This window comes from Arvicola amphibius, chromosome 3 (assembly GCF_903992535.2).
Source record: "Arvicola amphibius chromosome 3, mArvAmp1.2, whole genome shotgun sequence".
Lineage (NCBI taxonomy): Eukaryota > Metazoa > Chordata > Mammalia > Rodentia > Cricetidae > Arvicola > Arvicola amphibius.
This window is the reverse complement of record NC_052049.1, coordinates 163,909,372-163,936,921: the sequence shown is the minus strand read 5'-3', so window position 1 is coordinate 163,936,921 and position 27,550 is coordinate 163,909,372. Positions and strand designations below refer to the sequence as shown.

At 43.9% G+C, this 27,550-nt stretch overlaps 1 protein-coding gene across 1 annotated transcript in view; it reads left to right on the top strand.

The window, feature by feature from the left end:
* The window catches only part of Clstn2 (calsyntenin 2), a 348,253-nt gene that overhangs the window by 199,815 nt on the left and 120,888 nt on the right, over positions 1-27,550 (top strand). Inside the window, exons 2-4 of the mRNA XM_038322257.2 lie at positions 9,342-9,537; positions 10,388-10,596; positions 23,826-23,975. Of these exons, the coding sequence (XP_038178185.2) occupies positions 9,342-9,537; positions 10,388-10,596; positions 23,826-23,975 (555 nt within the window). The remainder of the gene's footprint in view (positions 1-9,341; positions 9,538-10,387; positions 10,597-23,825; positions 23,976-27,550) is intronic.

Sequence of the window (27,550 nt, the reverse complement as noted above, 5' to 3'; positions counted from 1 at the left end):
CAGAAATGGAGGCTGTTCCCACCATGTTCCTAAGGCCCTGCCCACAGTGAACACCCAACAAATGTGAGCAGCCATGATCTCTAGGAATCATTACCACTCGTTCCTGTCAGGCTGTGTTCTTTTTACCCGGGAATGGTTTCTTGTAAGATTATGTACTGGAAACCCTTCAATTGCAGAATCACTGGGCGTGAGGCAAACCAAATGATCACTCAACCTCCGCTCAGGTGTGGCTTGACCTAATAATGGCCGTCTGAGCTGTGGGACCTTTCTGTGTCTCCAGAATACATAGAAGCTGTTGCGTCCTTTATTTATTCAACAGACGCTGCTAAGGAGGGAAAATGTCATCTTCAGTTTTTCTGAAATGTGTAGCTGTGCTATGTGATCCTTCCCCCCAAAAAAAACAGAGAGAGAGAAAAGTGTGTGTGGCTTCTATCTCAGCACAAAACTTTAGGACAATGTCTTTTCAAATCAAAGAATATATTTTTGCTTTGCTTAGTTCTAAGCAGAAAGATAGCTATTATCTGGCTATAATCTGTGGCAGCCATCCACCTGCTCTGTTCTGGCTTCTACTGGGAATTGAGGCAAGGTGACAATATGCATCTAATCTAAGTGCCCGCAGGCCAGAAGGCAGAATTTTCTGTAATCGTACTAAAAAGCCGAGTGACCTTCACACGTCCCCAGTTGCACACTGAGTGTGGCATTGTAGCCTCAGCCTCGTGGGACTTTTAAGATCAGGCCCGGTTGGTACTTCCATCTTTAAGGAAGAGTAACCTAGGAAGCACTCAAGGTCCTATGGCAAAGGAGAGCAGAGAAAGGACCCAGTGCCTGGTGTGTCGAAACAATGCCCTCCCCTCTCCCCAACCTGGGAGGAGGCACCCACAGTGACAACCCCATACAGCTTCCCCTTTAACTGTCTACTCCTGGGTGATCGTAAATTTTTACTCTGAAGTAGGTGGGCTTCAAGTCAATTTGTTTGAGTATAAGCTTATTCCTAAGTTCAGCTCTAACTTGATATTCTGAGAATGATTCCCCAGGATGTAATTAGCATCTGTCCTTTGCCGCTGTATTATACTCACAGTCACTAAAAGTATACTCAAAAGCCTGTGATCAACCCTCAGACAGTGCAGTCAGTGCCAACTGAGTGTCAAGTGGGTGCTAGGGAGGACGGAGTGTGTCGCTGACATCCGGTTGTCCAACTCTAGGGGCACCTCCCCAGTCTGGAGGAGGTGGGTCCCAAGAACCATCTTTCCCTCTACTGCAAGTCTCGACCTGGACAGATGTTCGCTCTACGACTCTCATCGTGTTTGTGGTGTGGTTCCTCAAGGGATGGTGCAGCCACTAGGATGGGATGGTTCTTGGAGATGCAGGAATGGTTGGGTCTGCTCAGGATAACATATTCAGTTCCCCTAACTGCATCCAAAAAGGCTGTTAGCAAACCCCAGTCACCTCGATAAGCAAAAAATAGCCAAACAAATCCTTTCCAACTCCACTCCAAGCTCCCCCTCCCCTATGGCGCAGTACTGATGCCAGGTGAATTCCAAGGTACTGTCACTGGCTAGTGACATTTGGGCAGGGGAGGGGGATGTATGAGTTACAGGCTTTGATGCAGGATGCTTTCCCTTGCCAGGTTGTTTTGATGACATGTACGACATACACTGGAATTATTTCTGATGGCTAAATGAGCAGCCCATTCACTCTCTTTGCTTTTCAAGCAGAAAGAGGGACTTCACCAGAAGGCTGTATGTTTTGTTTAATATAATGACAGAGGTCACAGAAAGCATTGACACTTCCTTCGGGTCAGACATGAAATGTTTTCAATATATCAAGTCATTTAACCCTCCAACAACCCTGTGGAGGTCACTACCACTAATTGGGATCTTGTGTTAGAGATGAGGAAGCAAGCGGAGAGAAAGTGACGCGTGCAGGACCACAAAAGCAATCAGCCACAGAGCTAAGGCTTCAACCCAGCCTGGCTGGCCCTCGATTTATAGGAAACAGAATGATGTTTCTTTACCCCAGCACTTTACTGTATAGATAGGAAATTCTGCCTGGACACTTCTGCAGGGACCCACATGTGAGAGGCAAAGTCCATGAGCTCTCTGTGGGGCTTGGGGTCATAGTTGTACACCAGGAGTGGGCTATGACCGCACGAACTATGTGACAGCTATCTCTGGGAGATGATAAGAACAACAGTTCCCAAGAATTTTGTTCTCGTGACCTCTTTCTGTTCTCAAACACTATTAAGTGCCCTCAAGCACTTTTCTTTATGTGGGCCGTTCATCAATATTTATTTAATTAGAAACTAAACCTGAGACACTTTCAAATGTGCAGTCATTCATGTAAAACAGCAATAATAAATTCATTACATGTTGCCATAAATAACAAGATTTGACAAATATATTTTCCAAAGCAAATTTATAATAAAAAGCCTTTCCAATGTTTTTGCAATCTAATGTCTAGCTCAATAGAAGTATCTAGAGCCTTCGGTCTGGTGCTGCCTTCCGTGTACATTGTTAGGTTCTTTCAGCTGGAGTAGGTGAAGAAAGTATGTTAGAAAAGTGAATTATGCATCAAGAAAGAAGTAAGTACTTTAATAATCTTTTGATAACTGCACATATTCTTGTTTACATACATCTGAAGTCCTTTTGTAGTTTCTTAGGAGACAAATATAGAAAATGAAATTAAATCGATGCACTTATTAGACAAGGTGTCATTGTCCATACAGGATGCTACAACAAACTACCACAGATTGGAATTTTAAAAACAGAAGTTTACTTCTCATAGCTATGGAGGTTGGGAAGTCTAATAAGATCAAAACGCTGGAAGTCTTGCAGTCTTCTGAGGGACTATTTCTTCCTAAGTGGCACCTTCTCTCTGTGAGTGTCCATAGCAGAAGAGGCAGGAAGTCTCCCTGGAGTTTATCCGTAAAAGCTTGCAGACATTCCCCCCAGAATCTTACACAAGACCTGAAGACACAACCGGAACAATTGACTTCCAAAGACATCTGCTTTTAAGGTGGTTATTCTGAGGGTTGGATTTCTAATAATAAAGTAGAGAAACCCAGTCACTCAGCCCAGTGCACACTGTTGCATTGAAAGCCATAGATCTGAGCCAGGCGACAGGGGTGCATGCCTTTAATACCAGAACACGGGAGGCAGAGGCAGGTGGATCTCTAAGTTAGAGGCCAGCCTTGTCTACAGAGCAAGTTCCAGAACAGCCAGGGATGTTAGACAGAAAGTCCTGTCTTGCAAAACAAGCAAACAAAACAAAACAAGCAACAAAAAGTCATTGATCTGTCTTGTACTTTGAATTTTTACCATGTAAAACCATGTGATATTCTGCATTGGTCATTTATAGACATCATATATCCTGTTAAATGGGAATCTTTCAAAACTGGAAACATTTCATTATGAGGTATCACAAGGTCATGTTGGTTATCATTGCCCAAGATTGTTAAGCTAACTACAGCAGACACAAGCTTTCAAAAAACAAAAGCTCAAATTTTAGCATTGCCAACAAACACTTCCATTTCATGGACCCTGTGTGTCCATCTACCATCCCTTCAAGTGACAAAAGACCTCTGGAAAGTCCCTGCTGAGCTCTCAACTTCCCTTCCTCACCCCTTTTCAGGTACCACACCTGCCGTGCCAGGGATTCAGCTGCACTTCCAATTTCGTCACATGGAACACCAAAGAACACAAAGTCATGTACAATGCCAGCACTCAGAAGGCCGAGGCAGGAGAATCACACATTAGCTTAGCCTGGGCAATATGATGAGACCCTGTCTCAAAACAACAGGACCAAGAAGAAAGTATGAACCCGAGGGTTTAGACGAACAAATTCAATAAAATCGATACCGTTTACTGAGGAAGTAAAGTCATTCTCTGCTGATATTAACTTCATTTTTTAACTGTGAGGATGCTATGGTGCAAAGGCAGCCAGGCACTGCTCAGCCCCCTACATTTTATTAGCCATTGCTTTACATCAGCAGCACAAAACTCAGCCTAGTGAAAAGCCAGATAGCATCTTAGTGGTAAGAGGATGTCGCTGTGCCCTTGTGGTACCCTACAAAGAGCCTTGGAATCTCTACAGACTGCCCTAGAGAAGCTCTGTGCTGGAGCATCCCAGGGTAATGAGTGTCATGCATGGACTGATGGGTGCTGGGACTAAATGAACAGCTGTACATTTCATTCCTCATTGTCAAAGTGACCTCAGAGGAGTCCTTCGGCCTCTCCCAGACTCATTTTCCTCATCTGGAAGATGGAGTTCACACAAACCACTGTTCAAGTGTAAGAGCTGTGCTTTCAAAAATATTCTTTGAAAAGCAGTTTAGAGGGCCAGAGAGATGGCTCAGCAGTTTAGCACACTCGTTTTTGCAGAGGACCAAATTTGATCCCCCATGCTCACATGACAGCTCACAATCATCTGTAATTCCTGTTTCAGGATCAGATGCTCTCTTCTGAGTTCTATGGGTACCAGGCATATTAGCATGCAGGCAAAAGAGTCACACGCATAAGGTAAATTAAAAAAAAAAATAAAGAAAATCAATTTAAAGACATTTTTCTCAGAAACTTCTGACAGAGCCAGAGAGACAGCGATACCAGTTTCTGCTGAGTCTGGGGTGTGCCTTTCTGCTGAAGAGAAGGTAACAATGCACCACAGACAGAGGCTTGAGGGGTAGGAGCCAGCATATCCTACCTCAGAACTATGGCTGTTCCTTCTGGTCAGGCTCTCGAGGCTGTTTGTGATGAAGCTGAGTTTATTTACCTTCAGCAACTGTGGGAAGGGGCTGGTACCCAGAGGCTCGGTGATCTCAGCTCACTGCCAATCTGATGCTAACCTGAGTGTGTCACACACTGTTTCTGCTGCACCAGCTCCCCCCACCACACACACACACACACACACACACACACACACACACACAGAGAAAGCGTGTTGGAAAGCAAGATTTTGATAGTGATGTTTTTATCCGGAGACCATTCAGTATGATTTGTTTTTAAGTGCTTCATCCTCCTACAGAAAATCTTTATAAGCTTAACAAGCTCTAGACCAAGGTGACCCAGTATATTAGGTATTGATGCTGAGAGTCAGTACAAGCATCTTTATGCTAAAACTCCACCACGGGTCTTTCTCTCTCTCTTTCTTTCTTTCATTCAGTTTGTGGTAATTTTTCTAATTGATATAGCCCAAACTATAGAAAAATGAAAAACCTTTTTCACTACTAAGTAGTTTGTGTCCATGGTGTCTGTGTGCGTGGTCCATGTACCTCCTGTGCCTGTGTTTGAGCATACAGAGGCCAGAGCAGGACACGGAGTTTCTCTATTATTCTCTGCCATTACCTTGAGACAGGGTATCTCACAGGACCAGAATCTGTCTCCACTCCTCAGCGCTGTGTAACAGGCATGAATAGATATACCTATCTTTTTACCTGGACGCTAGGGATTCAGACACAGGTTCTGATGACAGCAGAACAAACCCTCTTAACCCCGGAACTGTCCAGAGAGTGAACTCGAGAATGCACCGGCCTCAGCAGCTTCAAGCACAAACATTTAACTGGAACCTGGTGCCTTTCTGACCATAGAGCCCTGTGTGCTCCCACATCACACACCCAGGAAGCTGGTCCTACAATAGTTTCTTTACTGCCACACTGGACCCCACAGTGTTGGACTCACCCTGCCCCTTCCTATTGAGTGAAGATTCCCCAAGGCATATTGTCCCTCTGTCTGAAACAAGATGTCGTTCCAGTAGACTTGTGTCTCCTCTTTCTCCTCCTGCAGTCTCTGCACAGCCTTCACATGTTTAGGGGGGGCATGCCCTGCCTGTCCCTCCAGGTCTGAACTCTGCATCTCTTCTTCAGCGCGCATGTGGTACTTACTCCCTGTTCCTCATCTAGGGAATGTGGCTATCTGCCTGCGCATTTTCCTGGACTGCAAGTAGCAGTGTGTGGACCATAGCTGGGGCTGTGTTCATCACTGCTTCGCTGAGGCCTGGCCCTTAGTTCCTGATAAATATTTACTGCATGAATGGATGGATTCTCTATCAAGAAAATGTTTGTGCAACCCGAGCTTGCGCATCCAGTATAGAGGCTTGAGAATTAGTATGATATGAGTTCTAAGTTATGTCCAAAAGGGACCAAATTCTCTTTCAGCCTGCATTGGTGAACACTAAAAGTGTTCACCAATGAGATGGTCCCGTTTCTAGTCGGGTCTTCCTCCAACCCAAGGGCTCCTTGATAACACCTGATGTTTTAAGGTACTCAAGTCCTTTGTGTTTCAAGTGTAGTGCAAGGGCTTGTTTGATACGATCACCAGTTTTATGCAACTTTAACAAAATACCTGCAAAAGAAATGGTTTTCTGTGGTTTATTGTGTCAGAGGCTTCAATGCATGGACCTTTGGTGCTATTTCTCTTGGCCCCAGGTGAGACTGTGTGGGTCCTTAGTCCTATTGCCTTAGATCTGAGGTGAAACTGAGAATCACAGGTAGAACAAAGCAGTTTTTATGACAGCCAGGAAGGACAAGAGGAAAAAGGGAAGGCTCCCGCTGACCTGGTGATGAACTCATCAGTGGATCGTCAATCCCTCCACCAGGTTATTGCCATACCTCTGACCACTGCTGCATGGGGAATCAGGACTGCAATAAATGATTCTTGGGAGGGTGGGCCACTTCATATCCAAATTATAACAGTTGGTCTTCCAAAAGGTTAGTGTCACCGAATTACACTGAACTAAGCAAGATGGAAATGCGTGACCCAAAGTTTACTTCTCCTGGGTCTCCTCTGTGTCCTTTCCCTCCCCTCCCTTTTTGCTTCTTAAGGATTGCTGAGTCTTGTGAACTACTTTGGTTGTGATCAGATGTTCCCAGCAGAAAATTACCCTCATCTATTTTAGGTCTAGGTTGGCTCTTCAGAATGAAATGGTCTGATTAGCCTTATAATCATGATGGTGGTTGGGCACTCCAGAGAATGCTCCCCAACCAGTTTGAGAACATTGGTAACGTTGTCACAGAGGTCCTGATCTTAGGATAGAGTCACATGGCACACAAGCTAATTCAGAGCAGGAATTAAACTCAAGGATCAGATAAAACCTGTTCTTCTGCCCTAAAAGCTACAGAGTTATCCTTGTCAGAATGAGCCATGCGGAGGTGCCCAATGAACCTTGGACAGCAGCCGTTAATGGAAGCCTATGTTCCTGTTAGAACCTGCCCCACAACCCATTTTACCCATTACTGTATATCTATATTTGAGAAATAATACAAGGAAGGGAGGTAGTAAAAGTAGAATGTTCATAATGAAATTGAAGATCAAAGAAATAATAAGAAAAGCAAAAGCCCACGGGTAAGATTGGTATTGATTGAACATCTTAGACAACGTTGTTAGAAGGAGATCAGGGCATGCTGCCTCTATGGAAAATGCAGGACGTAGCTCAGCCATACTTGGATTAGAATATGAATCATTCCCAGAGGCATCCCTGGGGGCTCTTTAGACATCTTAGTATTCTTTGGAGATGGAGTGGAATAGGAGAACGCATGTGGGTTTACAAGTCAGCATACCTGCGTTTAATGCCCAAGTTTACCTTAGTGACATTGAGCAAGTAACCTCATTATCTTCCTCTTCTCTCTCCTCCTCTCCCTCATCCTCTTCTCCCCCTCTTCTTCTCCCTCCTCCTTTTCTTCTACCTCATCCATCTTTTCTCCCTTCTCTTCTTCTCCCTCCTCCGACATCTTTTTGTAATTCATATAAGTTTGAGTCATGAAGACCTATAATCGCACATTTAGGAGGCTAGGGTAGGAGGATTGTGAGTTCCAGACCATCCTGGACTAGATAATAGGACCCAGGCTCAACAACAGAAGGACAATCATGATTTGTATAAACTTGTATAGAACACTTGCCTTGTCAGTTTCTCATGAAGGTCAAATAAGATTGCCTAGATACAAAGGTCATTGCCCAAAGCAGGCGTGCAATCAATTACATTATTCCTTTGCCTCGAACTGTCAGAGCCTATCAACAGCTGGACAGGGTCTGGGCTAGAGAGAGACAAGCCAGTGCCTCTGCCACCCTGAGAGCAAATTCTCCTAGGCACGTCCCAGGCAGTTCACGTGCCTCTCCCTGGTCCAGGCGTATACCTTAAGCAATGTCAGACCAAGGATGATGCATCTCTGAATAGATGTCCTTTTTCCTGACATCATCCCCTGAACCACCTTACTGATGACACACCTAAAACCCAGAGAAGCACTGTCCCTTGCCTTAAACCTTTCATTCGTACATAGCACACTTGAAGTTTGAACCCAGATATATTGGTTCCATACTTCAGTAGCCTCCAGTGGGGCTTCCCTACCCGTTTCAAGTGCTAGAGTACCCCATGTACCATAAGTGGCCTCTGGGCACCTTTTTCTGACGTCTGCAAGTGTTCTCAATACCATAAGAGGACATGTCTCAAATTTTCAGCACATCTTAAAACATTTACTACTTTATAGTCAGAGTTCAAGAAATAAATATTCACAAATAGAAGGGGGGAAAGAGATTCTTGTGATCTTATCATTTTAATACCGAGAAACAGTTATAATAAACATTAACCCAGCTGAAGGGGCAAAATGCATTAATTTCACAACATGTCTGCTCTTTAAGAAGTTAGCTGTTCAAGCTCCACGGGGAATCTCGGACTCACAGAGACTCACTCCCACTGTTTCAAAAGAGAAAATTGCCGACCCCCACTGGGAGAGGGGGTAGAGAGACATAATGGAGGCTGAAGGAGGGAAGAGGGGGATTCAGCTGCGGCAATACGCTGTGTGTAAACCAGAGTGAAGGACCCAGAAAAGCAATGCTCATACTTCAGATGAATGAAGGCTCTGGCACAGGTCTGGCAGGATCTGAAACCATGTTCCTAAGCATCTTCTCATCACCGACGCTGCCAGCCCACGGAACAGACTTTCAAACATTGAAGATGTTGTCACAAGACCGTAGACTAGGCACATCTCTGGCCTTCGGTTCTTTCTATCTACGTTCTTTTGTCTTTCAACTGTTAGCAAGTTGCTTAATCCTATACTGGGCACAGAGCAAGGGAAAATCTTCCAGGGAGGCTAAGAAACTGGAAAAAATCACTCCTCATACAAAGATGACACAAGCACCTGCTGGGTGACATCCCCATGCATGTAACACTTCCATTTCTTTTTCCTTGATGAAATGAACATGTAGGGCTGATCTTTATAGGTTGAGTGGAGAGGATTCTGAGTGTATGGAGGAAACCAGGTAGAAGTTTGGAGCTTGTGAATCTGGCCCAGCAGAGGCACCGTCTTCAGCCTGGAGATTACTGACACTCGTAATCACTATACTCTCCTTCTGCAGGGGAAATCTGTGCATTCAAGATCCATGGGCAGGAGCTGCCCTTTGAGGCTGTGGTGCTCAATAAGACATCTGGAGAAGGCCGGCTCCGTGCCAAGAGTCCCATCGACTGTGAGCTACAGAAGGAGTACACGTTCATCATCCAGGCCTATGACTGCGGTGTGGGGCCCCAGGAGGCAGCCTGGAAGAAGTCACACAAGTGAGTTCCGTCTCCCACTTCCACCCTGGGCTACCCACCTCCATTTATTCCACTTATAAACTGTTCTTTAAATACAACCATCTAGGGGTCACACCAAAGGTATGGCTAGAAGGTGGTTTAAAATTCCCAATTCCATTAGCATCACTTTGACTAGGAGTTGGTGATTGGTGGTGGAGGAGGGGGCTGGTGTTATAACCGATCATATTAGAAAAAGACCCAGATGTGGCCGAGGTGATGCTGAGTGCCCGCAGAGCATCTGCACAGCTGGTTTTTATCCTGGAAATATTTATCTGCTTTTCTTCTCTGGAAGAGACTCCAAGGCCACGTCCAAGACCAAGTGAAAGCATTGATCCTCCAGGAATCATTCCCTAAGCCCAGCCCTCGGCTCATAGCCAGTCTGAAGTTTTCATTTCTGTGAAACTTTTTGTTTCTCTCTGTCACATATGCCTCACCATGAGTCAACTCTGCTCTCTCCGTGTGGAGTTTGGCTCGGAGCATAGCATAATGGAAAAGCTGTTTGACTCCTTACTGAGTGGGGGGTTGCGTGAATAAATGAAGGGAATGGGGGAAAGGGAGAAGATGGCAAGGGAATATGTAGCCTGAAGTAGGCAATAGGGAATGCTAATGCATGGGAGGATTCTCTAGGGTAGAGTTGCTCAGCATCAAGGCAAGAGCAGGTAGATGGTTGGTTCCCAGAAGGAGAGAAGACAGAGGCACTCATGCACCCACTGCCCCAACTGAGAGCCTTGAGGCCTCTGCAGTCACATGACCTTGAGTTGGATCAATGTCCCACAATGTATGGTGTGATTCCTTCTTTTCCATCATTTCTCCTTTCTGATTTGTGCTCCAGGGCTGTGGTCCACATCCAGGTGAAGGATGTCAATGAGTTTGCTCCCACCTTCAAAGAGCCAGCCTACAAGGCCATCGTCACAGAAGGCAAGATCTACGACAGCATCCTGCAGGTGGAAGCCATTGATGAGGACTGCTCCCCCCAGTACAGCCAGATCTGCAACTATGAAATTGTCACAACAGATGTGCCTTTTGCCATTGACAGAAACGGTGAGTGTCCTGGGGAAGATTCCAGTACAGTCAGGAAAATGAACTCACTGTCCCTGCTCTCGAGGCCAAGAGAGGCCCCACAGTTACTTGACAGTGGTACCTCCCTTGAAACCTTTTATCTAGGCATCATGACCCAATTATGTTCTTGTTGATGGCTCATTTATGATTAGAACCTTGCCAAGTCTAAACTACTTCCAGGAAATCCCAGGACCTCAATGAATATGTCTGGAGAACTCATAATTGTACATATTTGTATACAAAATGAAGATGGTTTCTGGAAGAGTTATTTAATTATTATCCAGGTGTGAGCCTCATCATCACCTTGGCCACATCTGGGTCCCTTTCAATATTGTCAGTTATAACATGAGCCCCAACTCCCCCAGTCACCACAACAACAACCTGCCTTCTGCATCCAGGCAAAGCGATACTAACAGAATTGGGAATTTAAAACCACCTCCCAATCATAACTTTGCTAAGGAATCTTTAAAATTCTTGCCAACCTCCCCTTTGAGAATTTCAACCATAGCAGAGCCTTCCTCCCAGTTTGAATTGAACTGAAAATGGTTCCATAAAACCACTTGGATATTTCCCATCACCATTAATATGAATCTTATTATAGCGTACACACAGCCAGAGGTCCAATCAACTCAATCCACTTGGACTATAACTTGATTGTAATGAAATGGTACTATTTCTCGAGTGCATTGCTCAGATGTAGTGTGAATTGCGTGGGTAGCTATCGATTATCCCCACTTTGTTTCAGATATCCTTTAAGTAGCACAGAAGGATGCAAAAGTTGCAAGACCTGCATTATTCTGTAACCAAGTGATAGGTTTCATGATGGACTCAGAACGGAGCTAGAACAGAACTTAAGATAGGCAGGTCCGCCCTCATGGAGCTCATCAAGCAACGAGGGAGGAAAAGCAAAAGAGAGTCAAGGGGGCATGAAGAATGGAATTATGTATAAAGCATGCTGGGACCTGGAGTGAAACTGTAAATTAGACTTGAGAATCTCACTCATCAGCATCTACAGGGGGAAACAAATTAGTCATGTGCTCCTGTATCTTCTAGAATGCTTCATGATAATAAGACCTGAAGGCAGCTTGCTCTGTAGTATAATCTGCATCCCAAGAACAATACCAGAGTCCATAGAGGAAGGGAACACCTTCATCCCCGCTTTCAAGTAACTAACCAGATGACCCACCTGACTGTAATGACAGAAGGCTAAAAGGCATGGGACTAGGAGTTCCACATCTGGACATCATTAAATGCTCATTGTGTAAGGCAGGAGAATGGTGCATAGGAAAAAGAAGAAAGGAATACTAGAGTGACAATAAGTTCTGTTTGTAGTAACTTCCAGAACCACTGCCTCCAGCAAGCCAAGCCTTGTGAAAGGCTGGCCTGTACCCGTAACATGTTCTAGGTTTCTATTCCTCCGTCATCATGTGGCAGTCTGTTCCCACAAAAGCTTTGGAATTTGGGACATGACAAGCATGGTAAATAGCAAGACAGCCGAGTGGCGACATCTGTGATTAGTGGTCAAGCTCGGCTTGGCTTCCTGGTCCTGGCTCTCAAGAGCTCCCAAGGAAGGATGAGATGTACATTCTTTCATCTGAGGGTAAACTGCCCCAGTCATGAAGATAGTTACTCACCTTGATGAGCCATTTTGCTAACATATGCCGATTTATTTCCCTGGCTGTCTCATTAAAAGTGAATAATGGGCCTTTGCCAGGCCTTGGCCTCCAATTTTGGTTTACAATGTAAGATGGCAAGGAGAATTGGCACTCCTAGGGTATGCGGGCTCCAAACTGAGAAGTTTACAAAAGCAGCTCTCAAGTAATGAAGACAGGACCTAGGCAGCTCCCATTCTCATGAGCTTCCCAGCGGGTTCTTCACCATCACGTCGCTGGCGACCTTCTCAGCTCTTTGAGGTTCTTTGCACATGAGCATGTCAGGGAAAGTGCTGATGAATCTCAGGCGCCTTCCTTGGCCACGAGGTTCTCCACATTCTTCATCCCACAGCTAAAGTAGATGTTCCTGGTTCTTCAACTTGCCGGGCTCTTTGCCTATGGGTGGGGTGGAAGGTGGTGAGATACAGAGCCAGAAGGGTGAAAAACACCAGGTGGAGTCTGAATGATCTCCTGTACCTACGCACCCAACCTCTTTCACCTGTAACTCCTTGACCTCCTTGGCAGTATCAGTTCCAAACTCATTGTGGGGTTCTGCAGACGTGGATGGGGGTGCTGAGAGTCCTCACCGTGTAAGAAGTGCTGAGTCCTGCTGCTGTCCATGGTCATGAGATATTTGTTCCTATGACTGAGGTTTAGTTACTCCCCATGAAATCTGGACTGAGATGACGACCATACAACTATTAAGTTTTTGCCACCGTCTTGGAAAGTTCTAGATCTATATCTGGTGGTATACAGACTCCATCTGCTAGCTCTAGGCCAGCCTCTCTGGGATAAGCAGAACCTGGATCTCTAGTTTCATTAGACAAGTGGAGAAATAGAGCCCTAAGGCAGGGAGACACTCCTAATATATTGTCATACTGTTGGCACTTGGGGCTTCCCACTACAAACCTCTTCCTCGATGATAATAGAAAGGAACAGATGGCGTAGGAGTTTAGGTTCATAAACGTTGGGTAGGGTAAGATCAGCAAGGAAGCAAGGAAGAATTCCCAGGTTTCTTCCCCCCTCCCAAACAAAGAACAAGTTCATAGCCATGCACAAACGAAAGAAGCTAGTCTAGGACAACTTGGGACTGAATTAAGAAATTACAAGACAATAAAAGAAATATTGAGAATAACTTCTCAAAAATTGGGTAATAACACCAGTGACATTTTACCAGCATTATCCCATGTCTCAGACTGGCAATGGCCAGCACAGGAATTCCCTCGCTTGCAAATTCCTCTCACAGTAAAAAGGTAGAGCATGCTGAACAGCCAGCTTTCCTAGTCCTTCAGAACAGTTCCCACATGACTTACCTCAGCCTCATTCCCACCCAGATCACTAGGGCCAATATGACCAAGATATAGGGCAACATCTGGAAACAAAGATGGCCAGGGCTCTCAGTATCAGCTGTGTAGCAGAAATCGTCATGGTCTCCAATGGCCTGCTCTGGAGAGAACACCGGCAGCCTTCTCCGGGCACCTCCACCACCCACTTGGTCATTTCTGCGCAGCCCCTGTAGCTTTCATTACCCTGCACCCTGCAGTGTTTATCCTGGTGAATCACAGCACCATCCACAACAAAGGAATCCAACAAAAGCACAGAAGAAGTAGACCCCCACCTCTTTTACCACTAAGGAATAAGGAACTCATCGTTTCTCACTTTTTCAGTCTCCAGGCATTTGAGCCACTACTCCTCTTCTTCCTCTCTCGAGGATTCATCCCCCAGGGGGACCCAACCAGACCCCAGTGCATCCAGTGACTCCCAAACAAACGACCTGTGTTCCCACTGCAAGCGTAGGCTGACCACGGCGGATGTACGTGTGACTAATTCGTTGGCCATGTGCCCACAGGCAGCTAGCCTCAACTCCTGTTATCAGGGTCCCTCAGCTAAGCATGCACCTGCAGCCATCCCATGTTGGCATGTGCCTTCCTAACAGCTCTAACTCTCATCACAAAACCCTACGGTCATGTTCACTCCTACATCTGGTCCCCTAGCCATAAATATGTGCATTGTAAGCTCTGATGCCTCTATCTATAGGTGTCTATGGGGCCACTAACTCTGTCCTTGATACTGACTGGCTCTTGTGCTCACAGTCAACCCTTGTAGCTACACAGATGTACACAAACCAACCCCAGCTGCAGCACTCCAACACTTTCACCAACACTGTGTGTGCATTCATAGCTAGTTCCTGCATCTACCTGCATTCGTACTACCAATTCAAGCCCTATTGATGCTGTATATAGAACATTGACCCAATCTCTGTAGCTGGCTCCCATGAACCAAATGGGTACACAAAGCCAGTCGTTATATGTACACCTTACCAGCCCTATGCTTGTAAACACACACTGTTCGTATATCCACAGTTGGCCCTGCCCCATCCTTGTCACCATGTACATTCCTGCATCCAGTTAGATGTTCAGCTATGGTCTCAAAATCTGCTGTGTCAGGCTCTTGTCACAGCTACAACTAAGGATAAACCAAGATGCCCCTTTGCCACCATATTCCTTGCTGCACGAAGGGCCACTATGTTAAGGATGTTGCAAACCCCAAAGTCCTGAGCCAAGACCACATGTTCTTCCTTTCACCCCTGGAACCACCTGCTGAACACTATGCATGGCCCCACACTGTTTCTCCTCAACCCACACAGGGAAGGCATTTGATTTCTGAGACCATTCCCCAAAGTCTAGAAGAGATGGCCATTTCTTTAAATGCACAGGGAAGACTGCAAGAGTCATCCCTACCACCCACATGTAATTTCAGTCCCCGGGGAACTGATGCCCTCTTATGGCCTCTATAGGCAACAAACATGCGTGTGGTACATGCAGGCAAAACATACACTGAGATAAATGTAAAAGAAAATAATTTAAAGTCTTAAAAATACTTACAGTCTGGGGGAGAATAAAGTAATATATTGAAAGAGATAAAACAACAATAACAAAACCTCTGCCAACAAAGAATGCTTTATCCTGGCAAAGCCACCCTTCAAAAACAAGAGAGATGAATTTCCAAGATGAGGAAGAATAAAGACAGTTCATTACCGCTAGACTCATCTTACAAGAAATGATAAGTCACTCCTTGAGCTGAAGCAAGACTAGGCCATTTAATAATATCAAAACATGAAAGTCTTTAGTACCAGTAAGTACATATCAAATTTACAATATTCTGATAGTAGGTAAATTGTTTACAAGTATATTTTAAAGACAAAAATATTAAGAATAAGTGCAGCTAAGATAATATGCCAATAAATATAAAAGCAGATAAACTGTGACATCCAAAACACACATTAGAAGAGAGGTGGTGTAGAGCTTTCACTGAAGTTACTGTCAGCTTTAAAAAGACCAGTATAACTATAAGGCATTTCATGCAAGCCTCACGGTAACCACAAAGCAAATCTTTGTCAGTGCACAAAAGGGAAAGCAATAAAAATAAATTACTATAGAAAAGCATCAAGTCACAAAAAAAAGCAAATGAGGAGATGAACAGAATCAAGATCTTGGTCTAGAAAACAACTGGAAAGTAATTTAAAATAGCAATATTAAGACCTGATATACCAATAATTACTTTAAATGTAAATGGACTAAATTCACCAATCAAAATTCACAGAGTGCTGAAATGATTAAAACATAGTCTTTGAGTGAAAGACTATATATCAAGAAACAAAGGGAAAAAAAAGAAACAAAGGGGCAATATCTAATGATAAAGTCAATTTATCAATAGACTAAAACAATTGTAAAAAAAAGCACATGCATACAGCATCAAGCATCTAAATATATGAAACAAATGCTCAAAGAGCAAAAAGAAAAAGTAGGCAATAATGCAATAGTAATGGGAGCTTTAGTACCCACTTTTAGAAATGGACATATCATCTGGACAGAAAATCAATAGGAGAGCATTACACTTAAATTATACTTTAAAGCCCAAAATACACAATTCCTTAAAAGCAGCAGAAAACAAAGCACGGAGAAGATATATTCAGGATCAATAATTTTGGAGTCCAAAACCAGTCTTAAATTTAAGAATAAAATCAGACCAATCATATTTTCTAACCACAACTGTATGAAACTAGAGAATAATAACAGGAGGAAAGCAAAAGATAAAAATTCACAAATAGGTGGAAATCATGTAACATTCACGGGATGAACCAGTGGATGGAGGAATTTACCAAAAGGGAAGCCAAAGAACATCTGGAGCTAGGTGAGAGTGGAAGAGTAACACACCCAAAATGAAGCTGCTGAAAAGCAGTTCAAAAAGGCGATTTATGGTGATAAGAATCAGGTTTGAAAAAGACCAAAAATTTAAATAACTTGATATTATACCTCATGGAAATATAAAAAGAACAAAGAAAGTCCAAAATTAGCATAAGGTCAACTAACCATGATCAGAACAGAAACAAATGAAAAAAAAAAAAACTAGACAAACAGTAGAAAATAAATCAGTGAAGGGTATATTGTAAAGATAAAACTGACAAACATCTATACCAGAGAGATGAAAAAGGAAATGAGAAAATAAAAATTGCAGAAATACAAAGAAAGTAAAAAAAAATGCTAAAAATGATTACACACCAACCAACTGAATAACCTAGAAGAAATAGATTCAGTCTTAGGAGCATATAGGCTGGGTAAGTAAAATGTGTAACAAGATTAACAGTGATTTAAAAGTGTGGTTTTCTACCCACAATAAATCTAGAACTTTAGAGTTTCACAGCCATCTAACAACTAGAGCCAATCATTCTCGAACTCTCCTTACAAAGTTAAAGAGTAGGAAGTATCTCCCAACCTATTTTAAAGGCTAATGTTGCCTCTATACAAGCTCAGATACGGCTAGTAGGAAAAGTAGGCATTAAAGGAAAAGTAGGCACTGGGATCACAAGGATCGTAGAAACAAAAATAATCCTCAACAATATAAGTAGCATGAGGGCCTGGATGACTTTCCTGCTGTGACCAAATGTTCTGATGAGAGCGACTTACAGGAGAAAGGGTTAATTCTGACTCACAGTTCAAGCACAACCCATCTTGGTGGAGAAGACATCTGACAACTGCTCTGTAATGGTGCTGATCTCCTTAGCAGCTCTTTTCGGCTACCTTGTTGGTACTCTCCTAGTCTGGAACACAAAGCTTGCTTGAATACCTTTCTTCTTCCAAACAGGTCGTCTTTAGGTTCAGCTTTACATAACTTCTCAAGAGGCAGCAGAAAAAAAAGCCAGATTTTGCAACCAAATATACAAATTGATCCTAGCTCAGCTCCCGATAGAGGCCTTGTTCCCCTTTCTGAAGCCTTATGACCAGACCGCCACTATGTTTCTTCCAGCATTGTATTTTAGCTCCTCCCCCCTCGTTACAGGATGAGGGCCTGCTTGTTTGTCTCATCTGCCCAGCTAGTTTACACCCGAAATAATCACACAGAAATTGTATTAATTAAAAGACTGCTTGGCCCATTTGCTCTAGCCTCTTATTGGCTAACTCTCACATCTTGATTTAACTCATTTCTATTAATCTGTATATCACCATGTGGCAGTGGCTTACCGGGAAAGATTCAGCATGTCTGATTCTGGCAGCTCCATGGTGTCTCTCCCTACTCTTTCTTCCTCCCAGAATTCAATTCTGTCTTCTCCTCCTACCTAAGTTCTGCCCTATCAACTAGGCCAAGGTAGTTTCTTTATTCATTAACCAATAAAAGCGAAACACAAACAGAAGGACCTCCTACACCCCCACCCCCACACACCAGAGTGTCCCATTAAGCTCATTTTATGATTGTCAAGGTATTTTAAAACCCAGAATTCCAAAGTGTTTCAGATTCCTCCCTCAAACCAAAAGCCTAAGGACCACATGGTCAAGTTATCACAGCATGTTCCACTTCCCAATACCAAACTGTCTTAGACACTTTCTTACCACTGTGGCAAGACACCTCGACAGAAGCAACTTAGGTGAAAAAGAATTTGTTTTGGCTCATACTTCCAGGGGTTTGTATTAGTCAGTGTTCTATTGCTGTGAAGAGACATCATGCCCACAGCAATTCTTATAAAGGGAAATATTTAGTTGGGGCTAGCTTACAGTTTAAGAGCTTCAGTCACTTAAGAAGTGGAGGGTTAACAAGAAATGGAGTTGGGTTATAAAGCCTTAAGGTTCACTCCCAATGACCCTCATTTTCCAGTGAGACCCTACATCCTAAAGATTCTGCAACCTTTCCAAATCATATCCATCAGTTAGAAACTAAGTGATTAAACACATGAATCCACAAGGCACAGTTCCCATTCAAACTACAACACACACTAAATTCAATGACATATTAAAAAGATCATACAACATGATCAAATAGAACTTATTCTTTGGAATATAAGAAAGTTTCACCACATACAAATGAAATGATATAATAGATCATATTTACCAAAAAGAGGACAAAAATACATATGGCCATTTGAATAGATACAGAAAATACATTTGACAAAATTCAATATTTTTCAATGATAAAAAAAAACTTCTCAGCAAGCCAAGAGGATAGACAACAGAATAAAAAAAAACAGTTAACTAAAAATACTTTTACAGTAAATAAAGTAATCGAGAAAGCAAAACAGCAGCCTACAGGATAAAGAGAATATTCATAAGCCGTATGTACAATAATGAGTTATGCAAAACATATACAAGATGCATAAAGCTCATTAGGAAAGAAAGTGCCAAGCACCTGCATAGACTCCCTTAACAAAGAAAACAACTAAATACCCAGAAGGTATGAGAAAAGGTATTTAGTGTCATCAACCGTAAATGAAACACAAATTAAAACCTCAATGAGATGTCACCCTTCAACAATTATGATTACCTTTATCAAAAAGCCAAGAGATTCAGATCACGAATGTTATAAGAGGTGGTTGAGGAAAAGGAAGACCTTGTATACCTTTGGTTGGGAAACAAATTTGTACGGCCATTCATTACAGAAAACAAAAACTAAAAATAGAATTACTATATAATCTAACACTCCAGGGAAATAAAGTTGCTTTCTTGAGGGGATAATTCAGTCCTGTGATTTATTGCGACATAATTTACAGTGGCCAAGACATGAAACCCTAAGGTTTTGTAGACAGATAAATGGAAAAGAAAATGAAAGAGATGCACGCACGCACGCACGCACGCAGTAATGCATGCAGACATGCACATTGTGAAATTATTCAACCTTTAAAAAAAGTGGTTTACGCCGGGTGATGGTGGCGCACACCTTTAATCCCAGCACTCGGGAGGCAGAGGCAGGCGGATCTCTGAGTTCGAGGCCAGCCTGGTCTACTAGAGCTAGTTCCAGGACAGGCTCTAGAAACTACAGGGAAACCCTGTCTCGAAAAACCAAAAAAAAAAAAGTGGTTTACCTGCAACAAGTTGAATGACATGAAGGGCATCATATTTGGTGAAAACAGCAAGAGAGAACAACGAATATTTTATAATCTCGTGTATACGTGGCGCTAGAGAAAAAGTGGCACTCACAGTATCAGAGAGTAGAGCGATGTTTACTAGGGACTTAGGAGTGGGAACAATGGGAGACTTCAGTCAGCGTGTGCAAGCATTCGGCCATCAGGGAAATCGGTATTGGGGAACCTAATGATAGTATGGCAACCACAGCTGCTATGGATTATATGCATTGTAATTTGAATTTTGCTGAGTGTAGATATCAAGTATCCTCAAATACACACAGATACCTTTGTGAGGTGTACCTATATTAAATATTAAAGTCTTGACTATGGGAGTCCTTTCAAGGTGTGCTGTTATATCAAACTGACACACTTGTAGTATAGACAAAAGAGGCACCCAAAGGGTTTCTATATTAAGATTTTGTCTCCTACTAATGAACCCAGTCACGGAGAGATGGTTGGATCAGGAGGACTCTGACCTCAATCAGAAGATGAATCTTCTGGTGGTGTTGTCGGGAGGGTGTGGACACTGAGAGGTGGGGTCTGCCTGAAAGAAGTGGGTCATTGGGAGTGTGCCTTTGCAGGGCATATCTTGTCCCTAGCCTGTCTCTTGTCTTTCTCTGCTTCCTGACCATTAAGAATCAAGCATCTTTGCCCTCTGAATGCTCTTGACCGTGGCATTTTGCCTCATCATGGGCCTAGAAGTAATGGAGTCAGCTGACCATGGGCTAAAAACTCTGAAACCATGATTCAAAATCTATCTTTTCCTCTTTTCAATTGTTCCTATCAGATACATGTCACCGTGACTAGAAGGCTGACAGCACAATGCCCTAAATATATAGTGTTTGTCAGATGTGACTTATACATCCAGGGGAAGTACACAAAAGCTGGCTCTCTTTTCATTCGTCATGAGGAGCAGGCATGAGAGTCCTTGAAACCCAGCTCCCCTTTGTCTCCAATCTTTATCAGTAAGCTTGGAATTAAGTATCTGAGTGCATTAGTGCAGCAAGATACTTGCTCACACGTGTGGCACAGCCACTCACTGGACCACATTAGGGAATGAGAGAGGAGGAAGCGTCCATGGCACCATGACGCCCAAGCCTCGGCAGAGTTTTCTATGTGTACAGTTATTTGGTTTCCATGTGACCTCAGCTGCACACCCCCCAGGTAAAGGTGTCTCTTAGGAATTCTAGGCCACTGTGGACACTAAAGTCAATGTGTCCCAAAGGCAGCACATTCTTTAGGTAAGCTGTAAATAGAGAATAGAGAAATAATCTATGTGGGAAATTTGAAAAACACAAAATTAGAGAGTCAGAAATAAGTCATGCATCATCCAAAAAAACAAATAAATAAACAGTACTGGGAGCTGAAGGGACAGTTCTGTGAGAAAGTATTTGCCACACAAGCATGAGGACCTGAGTTCTGTTCCTAGCACCCTGTAAAAGCCAGGTTCAATGACACATTCCTGAAAACCCCACACTGGGGGTGGGGATGGAGATAGGACAGTCCCTGGGGCTTGTTGACTAGGCAGTTTAAACTAATAGACCAGTGTCAGGTTCAGAGGGATACTTTATCTAAGAAAAAAAAAATGAGATGGCGAACTAGCATTAACCTCTGGCCTACAAACACACACACACACACACACACACACACACACACTCACAGTCTTAATCTTAAACACATTTCCAGAATGGTAACCACAACTTAAATTCTACCTGCAAGAGTGTGGATAGCAGTGTGTTAATTTCACCCTCCTCTTCAACGTTTAATTTTTTTTTTTTAATTCAAGGTAAGTTCTGATTGGCCTTTACTGGTTAACTTCCAAGTTCGTTTAGACTTTCAGCAGACCTAAGACCACAGCTCACCTGAGTTTGCTGTGGTCCAGCTCCAGCAAGCAGCCGGGAAGTAGGAACTCTCTCAAAGGTGGAATAAAAGATACATTTGCAACAGACACAAAGATGGCGAATTTCTCTGAGCTTTCAAAGCATTTTAAATGATTGTTTTCTCCTCAAGAAACCTTCTCCCATGCAACAGTGAGCCATGTTATTATACTCTCATTTGTGACCTAATGTTTCAAGCTCTTTTCTTTGAAACTCATTTACACATGCACGGAGTTGGTGGTGGTGGAGAAAGTAAATTAGTCTCCCAGACAGTTTCATTAAGACTTGTTCCGGAAGTAGAGGCGCAACAAATTGAGCCAAAGATTCAGTTAGTGTGTTTTCTTTTTTGCTACAATCAATAGTGCTTTGTCTGCTTACTGCTACATGGATTGTCAACCCTGAGTCCCCCTCTTTTAAGTGGCCCACCTTTCTAGAGTCATTTCACCCTGAAGAAAGACTTAAGACTTCAGTTCAGAATTCAGGCTGGTGCTGCAGAAATATTTCTGGCAATAAACTTGGCAGAATCCCTTCCTGTGATGAGAACAGCCACAGACCAGTTTGCAGAGTCCAAAGGACATCTCAGTTTTTTTGGTTTTTTTGTTTGTTTGTTTGTTTTTGTTCTATGACCCTTTAATACAGTTTCTCATGTTTGGTGGCCCCCAATCATAAAATTATTTTCTTTGCTACTTCATAACTGTAATTTGCTACTGTTATGAATTGTGATGCAAATATGTATATGTTATGATGACCTTCAGTGACCCCTGGGAAAGGGTCATTCAACCCCCAAAGAGGCTGCAACCAGTAGGTAGAGAAATGCTGCTGCAGAGAATGCTACCAATCCTAGGAGTCATTCCAGACCCATGCAGGCCTTCAGACTAAAGCCAACATCTGGAAGGAAGCACAAGGAATTCTACCTATCAGGCAGGAAGACAGAAACATAGCAAGCCCATTTTTACTCTGAAAATACGGTTCCACATCAATAGATACAGCTGTGTTTCCAGAAATAGCTAAGAGAACACAGCTAAGGTGGGGTTTGGCTCCAGTTTCTTGGGTGCCTTTCTATTCTCTCTGACACCGACCAGCCTCCACTTCCCCACCATGATACACTGCTGGATGGGATTGATGAACCAGCTTCCCTGGTCTTCAGAGCAAAGTTTGATTTTCTAATTTTCCAAGAAATTTTTGTGAGTAGATGCCCCCCAGTTCAGATGAATAATATTTAACTGTGGAAATGAAGAAAGCTTATTTACACAAATTTCTTCTAGTGTTAAGGAATTATAAAATAGGTATCAGAATCTGCCATTCTGGGTTTGTTGATTTGTTTTGCTTCTGTTTTCAAAATTTCAATTTGGGTAAGAGATGATAACATCTGAGTTCATTCATATTTGCAGTCACTGATAGCATCAAAGGGGGGAGAGAGAGAGAGAGAGAGAGAGAGAGAGAGAGAGAGAGAGAGAGAGAGAGAGAGAGAATAGGAAATGACTCCTAGAAGTTGATGATGTTCATGTCTTAGCACTAAACACTTGAAAGTGTTGAGTTTGGTGTCTTTGTTTATTTATTTTTCCTTTATAATAAGAATAGTATTCCATAAAAATCAAAATAACAACAAAACAAACGAAAAAACCAGCCAGCCTAAGTTTTGCTCATTAATGACCAAATATTTATTTCTGATCGTAATATTAAATTCCTCTGAGGCAAACACACGCAAACGGCTGTGAATACACTGTTTGTTCTTTCTTGGAGAAGAAAAATGTCTCCTTCCTTGGGGCAAGAAATCTGTTATTCTTTGCAGCTTTCAGAAGAGAGGTCACACATTTTCTTATTGATTTTACTTCCTATTTGGTAGCAAAATAATGTGAGAAGAGGCAGTAAGTATTCCTGGCGACAAGCCCAGATGCTAAAAATTATGTGCCAGGACATTGTCTGGATTCCGTCTCGTTCCCAGAAACTTCATGGAAGATGAGCACTCTGAGCCCAGCACCAGAGACACACATGTGCACTTGCAGGGGTAGCTTTCTGGTAACTCATTACTTGTAAGCACAGGCCAATTGGATTCCAGGTGCTGCTTGGAATTCTCTAAAAGTTCTTTTATTGCACAGAGAGACGGCCCCAGCCAGTGCTGGAAGCCCAGAGACTGTGTGTGGCAGCCCACACTCTTGCTTGACCTTTATTTTTACAAAGAGTTGGGGGGGACCATATCATCCCCCTCCAAGGTTGATGAGGTGGAAAAGGGTTTGGAATAAGTGCTTCATTTGACTGGAAATGATTGTGCGTATCCTTGCTCTTCAGGCAACATCAGGAACACAGAGAAGCTAAGCTTTGACAAACAACGTCAGTATGAGATCCTGGTAACCGCTTATGACTGCGGACAGAAACCTGCTGCTCAGGACACCCTGGTACAAGTGGACGTGAAGCCAGTGTGCAAGCCTGGCTGGCAAGGTGAGCCTGCTTTGATTAGTCGTGTTGTGAGATGGCAATGTAACCTGGGGCACAGAGGGTGCTGGGCGTGTCCACAGATCTCACAGCGTATGTCTGGAGGAAGTTTACCAGCAAGAAGTGGTAGTTTTTGCCTTCCCACAACTCTTCAAGCCCCGTTCCACAGTTGAGAACGTCAGATCAACTCGGCTCATAGTTCTCCCATACTCAAATTCTGTTACATTCTGGAGCTTGGGAGAAATTGCTGGGGTCTGATGACCAAGAGCATTGAGCCTAGCTGATGGGCTTCAAGTTCTGCATCACTTCTCAGCGCCCAGGGGATGTCCACATGGCCCTTGTGGGAGAGAAGGGATCAGGTCTCTGGGTGAGGGAGTTTTTGGAAGCCTGGTGCAGGGAAGGGCAGAGCAATGGCCCTCAGGGGAGCTTCATTTGTGTCAGTTTGGATCTTTCAGGAAGCAGAGAGGATATTCCCTAGTCACCCCTAGGTGCCTGACTGAGGGCCAGGAAGGAAGGCAAGGACAACTGTATAAATGGCTCTTGCAGTGAACCGAGTAGTCTTTAGAATAATAACCATTGCTGTCAGAGTCATCAGCGGGTCTGGTGGTCAAGAAAGGAGGCTGGTGTTGTCTTTGCATCTCGGGTTTGATGCAGACTGCTCTATTTCTTCTGTATATGTTGAGATGCTACTGCTCAATTTTAATTCCTGAAAACCCAGGGAGTGATGCAGGAATGAATGAAGGAAAGAATGGACAAGAGAGCAGAACAAGCCAGGCTGGAAAAGAACACCCTTTTCCCGACTTCAGGAACCTGAGCTAGTGGGTGTGACCCACCAGGATGTGGGAGGCAGGATTTTACCCGATTTACTATTGCCTCCCTGAGGCTTAGCGCAGTGTCTGGCCCTATGGAAGATGCCTAAGAAATGACCAATGGATGGATGGATGAACCAACACATGAGTAAGAAGTCACTGTGTTTTATTTTAACGTGTTAAGATCAACAGTGAAAGCCTGGCCTTTCAAAAGAAAGCCTAGAAAAAAAAATGTTTCATAAGCACAGGGCAGAATCACAATGGGGTTTTAAATGGAAAAGGCAAAACATAATGTTGTATCTAAAAAACTATCCCAGTACATTTTGTCTTTGACAAATGAGGCACCTACAGACTTCGGAGTAAGTGTTCATGTCTGTATTTAAACATAATTTATTTATAGAGTTTTGTGCTTGTTAAGTCTATGCAAATTTAGTGTTAAAGTGTATGAAAAAAAAGCTTATCATCTTGCATAATTTTTGCGTGAGGAATGTATGGGGCAGCTACCCTGTAGTAATACTGCTGACAATGCCCGTAAGTGAGCTTGAGTAGTCAGAGTGGGATCAGCTGCCGGTCCTGTCTCCAGCATCATCAGAGGCCAGGCACGATGTAGACCCTTCACAGTGTTAAGATGATTAATGAATGGGCAGTGAGACCTTGGTTTAAGACAGAATAAAAAGCCTTTCCTGGAACAAAAAAGGGAAGAATCGTTTCCCTGCATCCGTTCATCAAGTCAGGCAGTGATCTACACTGTGTGTGATACTAGAGTCAGCTGCTTCCCCATGGTTCTTTGCCTACACAGGCAGATTGTGGTGGCAGATGCTGTACACGGAAAGCCTCTCCCTCCAGTTTACCTTCTGCAAACCCCAGCCAGTCCCTCTCCCACCTACTACCCCAGCAACCTTTCAGCTCATAATTAGACTCTCCAGGCTATATTTTGTATGCAGGAATGGTCACAGTACCCTTTTACCATTTATGCCCCCACCCTTAGAGCTCAAGAGGACATTTCCCTTGAGCTAACATCTAACCCCACCTAACGTCCTGGTCCCAGACAGGTAGGCACCTCTCACCTCCAGCCCTCCACCCTGTTCTCTCTTCTACCCTCAGGCAAGGCTGCAGGCTCTTATCTGGATGAACATCTTTCTCTAGGGAAGAACCACACTCAGATGGTCCTGGATGTGCTTTTCTAGCCTGGTCCATTCTCCCAGATTTTCAGGTCAACCAATATGAGCCATGTCTTGCAGGTTTTCTGCTTCCTATAGACAAGGCCAGCTGCCTCTCAGAGGTGGAAAGGTTAGCCTTTACTCGGGGCATGGCTGAGGGAATACTGTATATGGGAGAGGAGCCCAGAAAGGGGATGTCTTTGTTGAGGAGAAGAGTAGCCTGGTTTTCAGAAACTGCTATGATTAGGAAATGGAGGAGACATGATGGGAGAGGTCAGGGGTAGGGTGAGGTAGATGGCAGTGAGCCTCAGTGAGCCTCAAGCCCTCAGACCTGTGGAGGAGTCACACGCGTGTGCCTAGTGAGATTCCCTGTAGTTCTGTGGGAGAGCATAGGCCCCTGCCCAGCTCACTTCCCACTCGCAGCTCAAGTCAGCAAACAGAGTTTGGCAGTTTAAATTCTTGTACCTGTTCTAAGCCATTTTCCTGCAGGCGGGAGGGTTTGCAGCACACTGAAAGCAATCCATCATGTTCAGGCCTCTTGGGAGCACTCCCAGTCAGCACCACACCAAGCCTTTGCTGTGGTCCTCTGCTTCCTGGGAGCTGTCACTGCGGAACAAGGGGACCTGCTCATAGATGGAATTTCCCTGAGTTCACAAGGAATCTGCTCTCAGACTCTAGTGATGGTCCAGAGTAGTGGCCCCTGATTTCTGTCACAAATAACCCCTCCCATATGAAGGCCCTTGCCTTCCTCACCTAGCCCTGGCAGTACTCCCCTTTATGTCAGACACCATCCCTGCCACCAGCTTTATTCCACACGTTAGCAAAGGTGTGGTCTCTTCAGACCGTGGTTTTCCAGCTCCTGTCTCCTTTCTGTGGATTGGTCTTGTCCTCTCAGAAAGCACACGAGTTCCTTGAGGGTAGAACCGTTCTTCTCACAGTTTCCGACATACCACTTACACATAGACCAAAGATTCACTTGCTAGCTTCACTCCCTAGTGGGTGGAGGGGGAGTTATCAGGGATCCAGATGGCAGCAAGAGAAGGAAGAAGGATTTGTAGGCAACACGTGACCCCAGGGTACCAGGCATGCTTGTCTGTCTTGCTCATGAGAGCGACTCTGAGGCAGTAACACTGACAAGTGACAGGTGACAGCTCACTATGGGGGTCAGGGAGGAGGAGACCTCAAAGCACAAACTGTGTCTTTGTTGTGCCCGACAGTTTGGGACCATTATGCTTAGAAGTACATCCAGTTATAAGATGAAGCCAGCTAAGAAGTGCATACATAGCTCCTCAGAGGGTAAAGGCAGGCTGGCATCATGCCTCTCCTGCAAGGTGTCTGGACTGCAGTCACCTCGGTGTGTCATTTCCCTCTTACTCTTGGGTGAAATTTTGTCAGCTGACCCAGGTGTTCAAGGACCATGGATCAGGATCCACTCCTGTGGGGAGCAGATGGCCTCCTGAGTCAATGTGTGTTGTTGACATGAGCACAGCCATGTCAAGAACCCCAGGACCCGACTCCCAGGAATGGCAAAGCCTTCCCCTGCTCCCTGACCTGGCACAGATGCTGACATTGTATGGAGAAAGCACCAGCAGCAGCCTCCTCTTCCCTGATA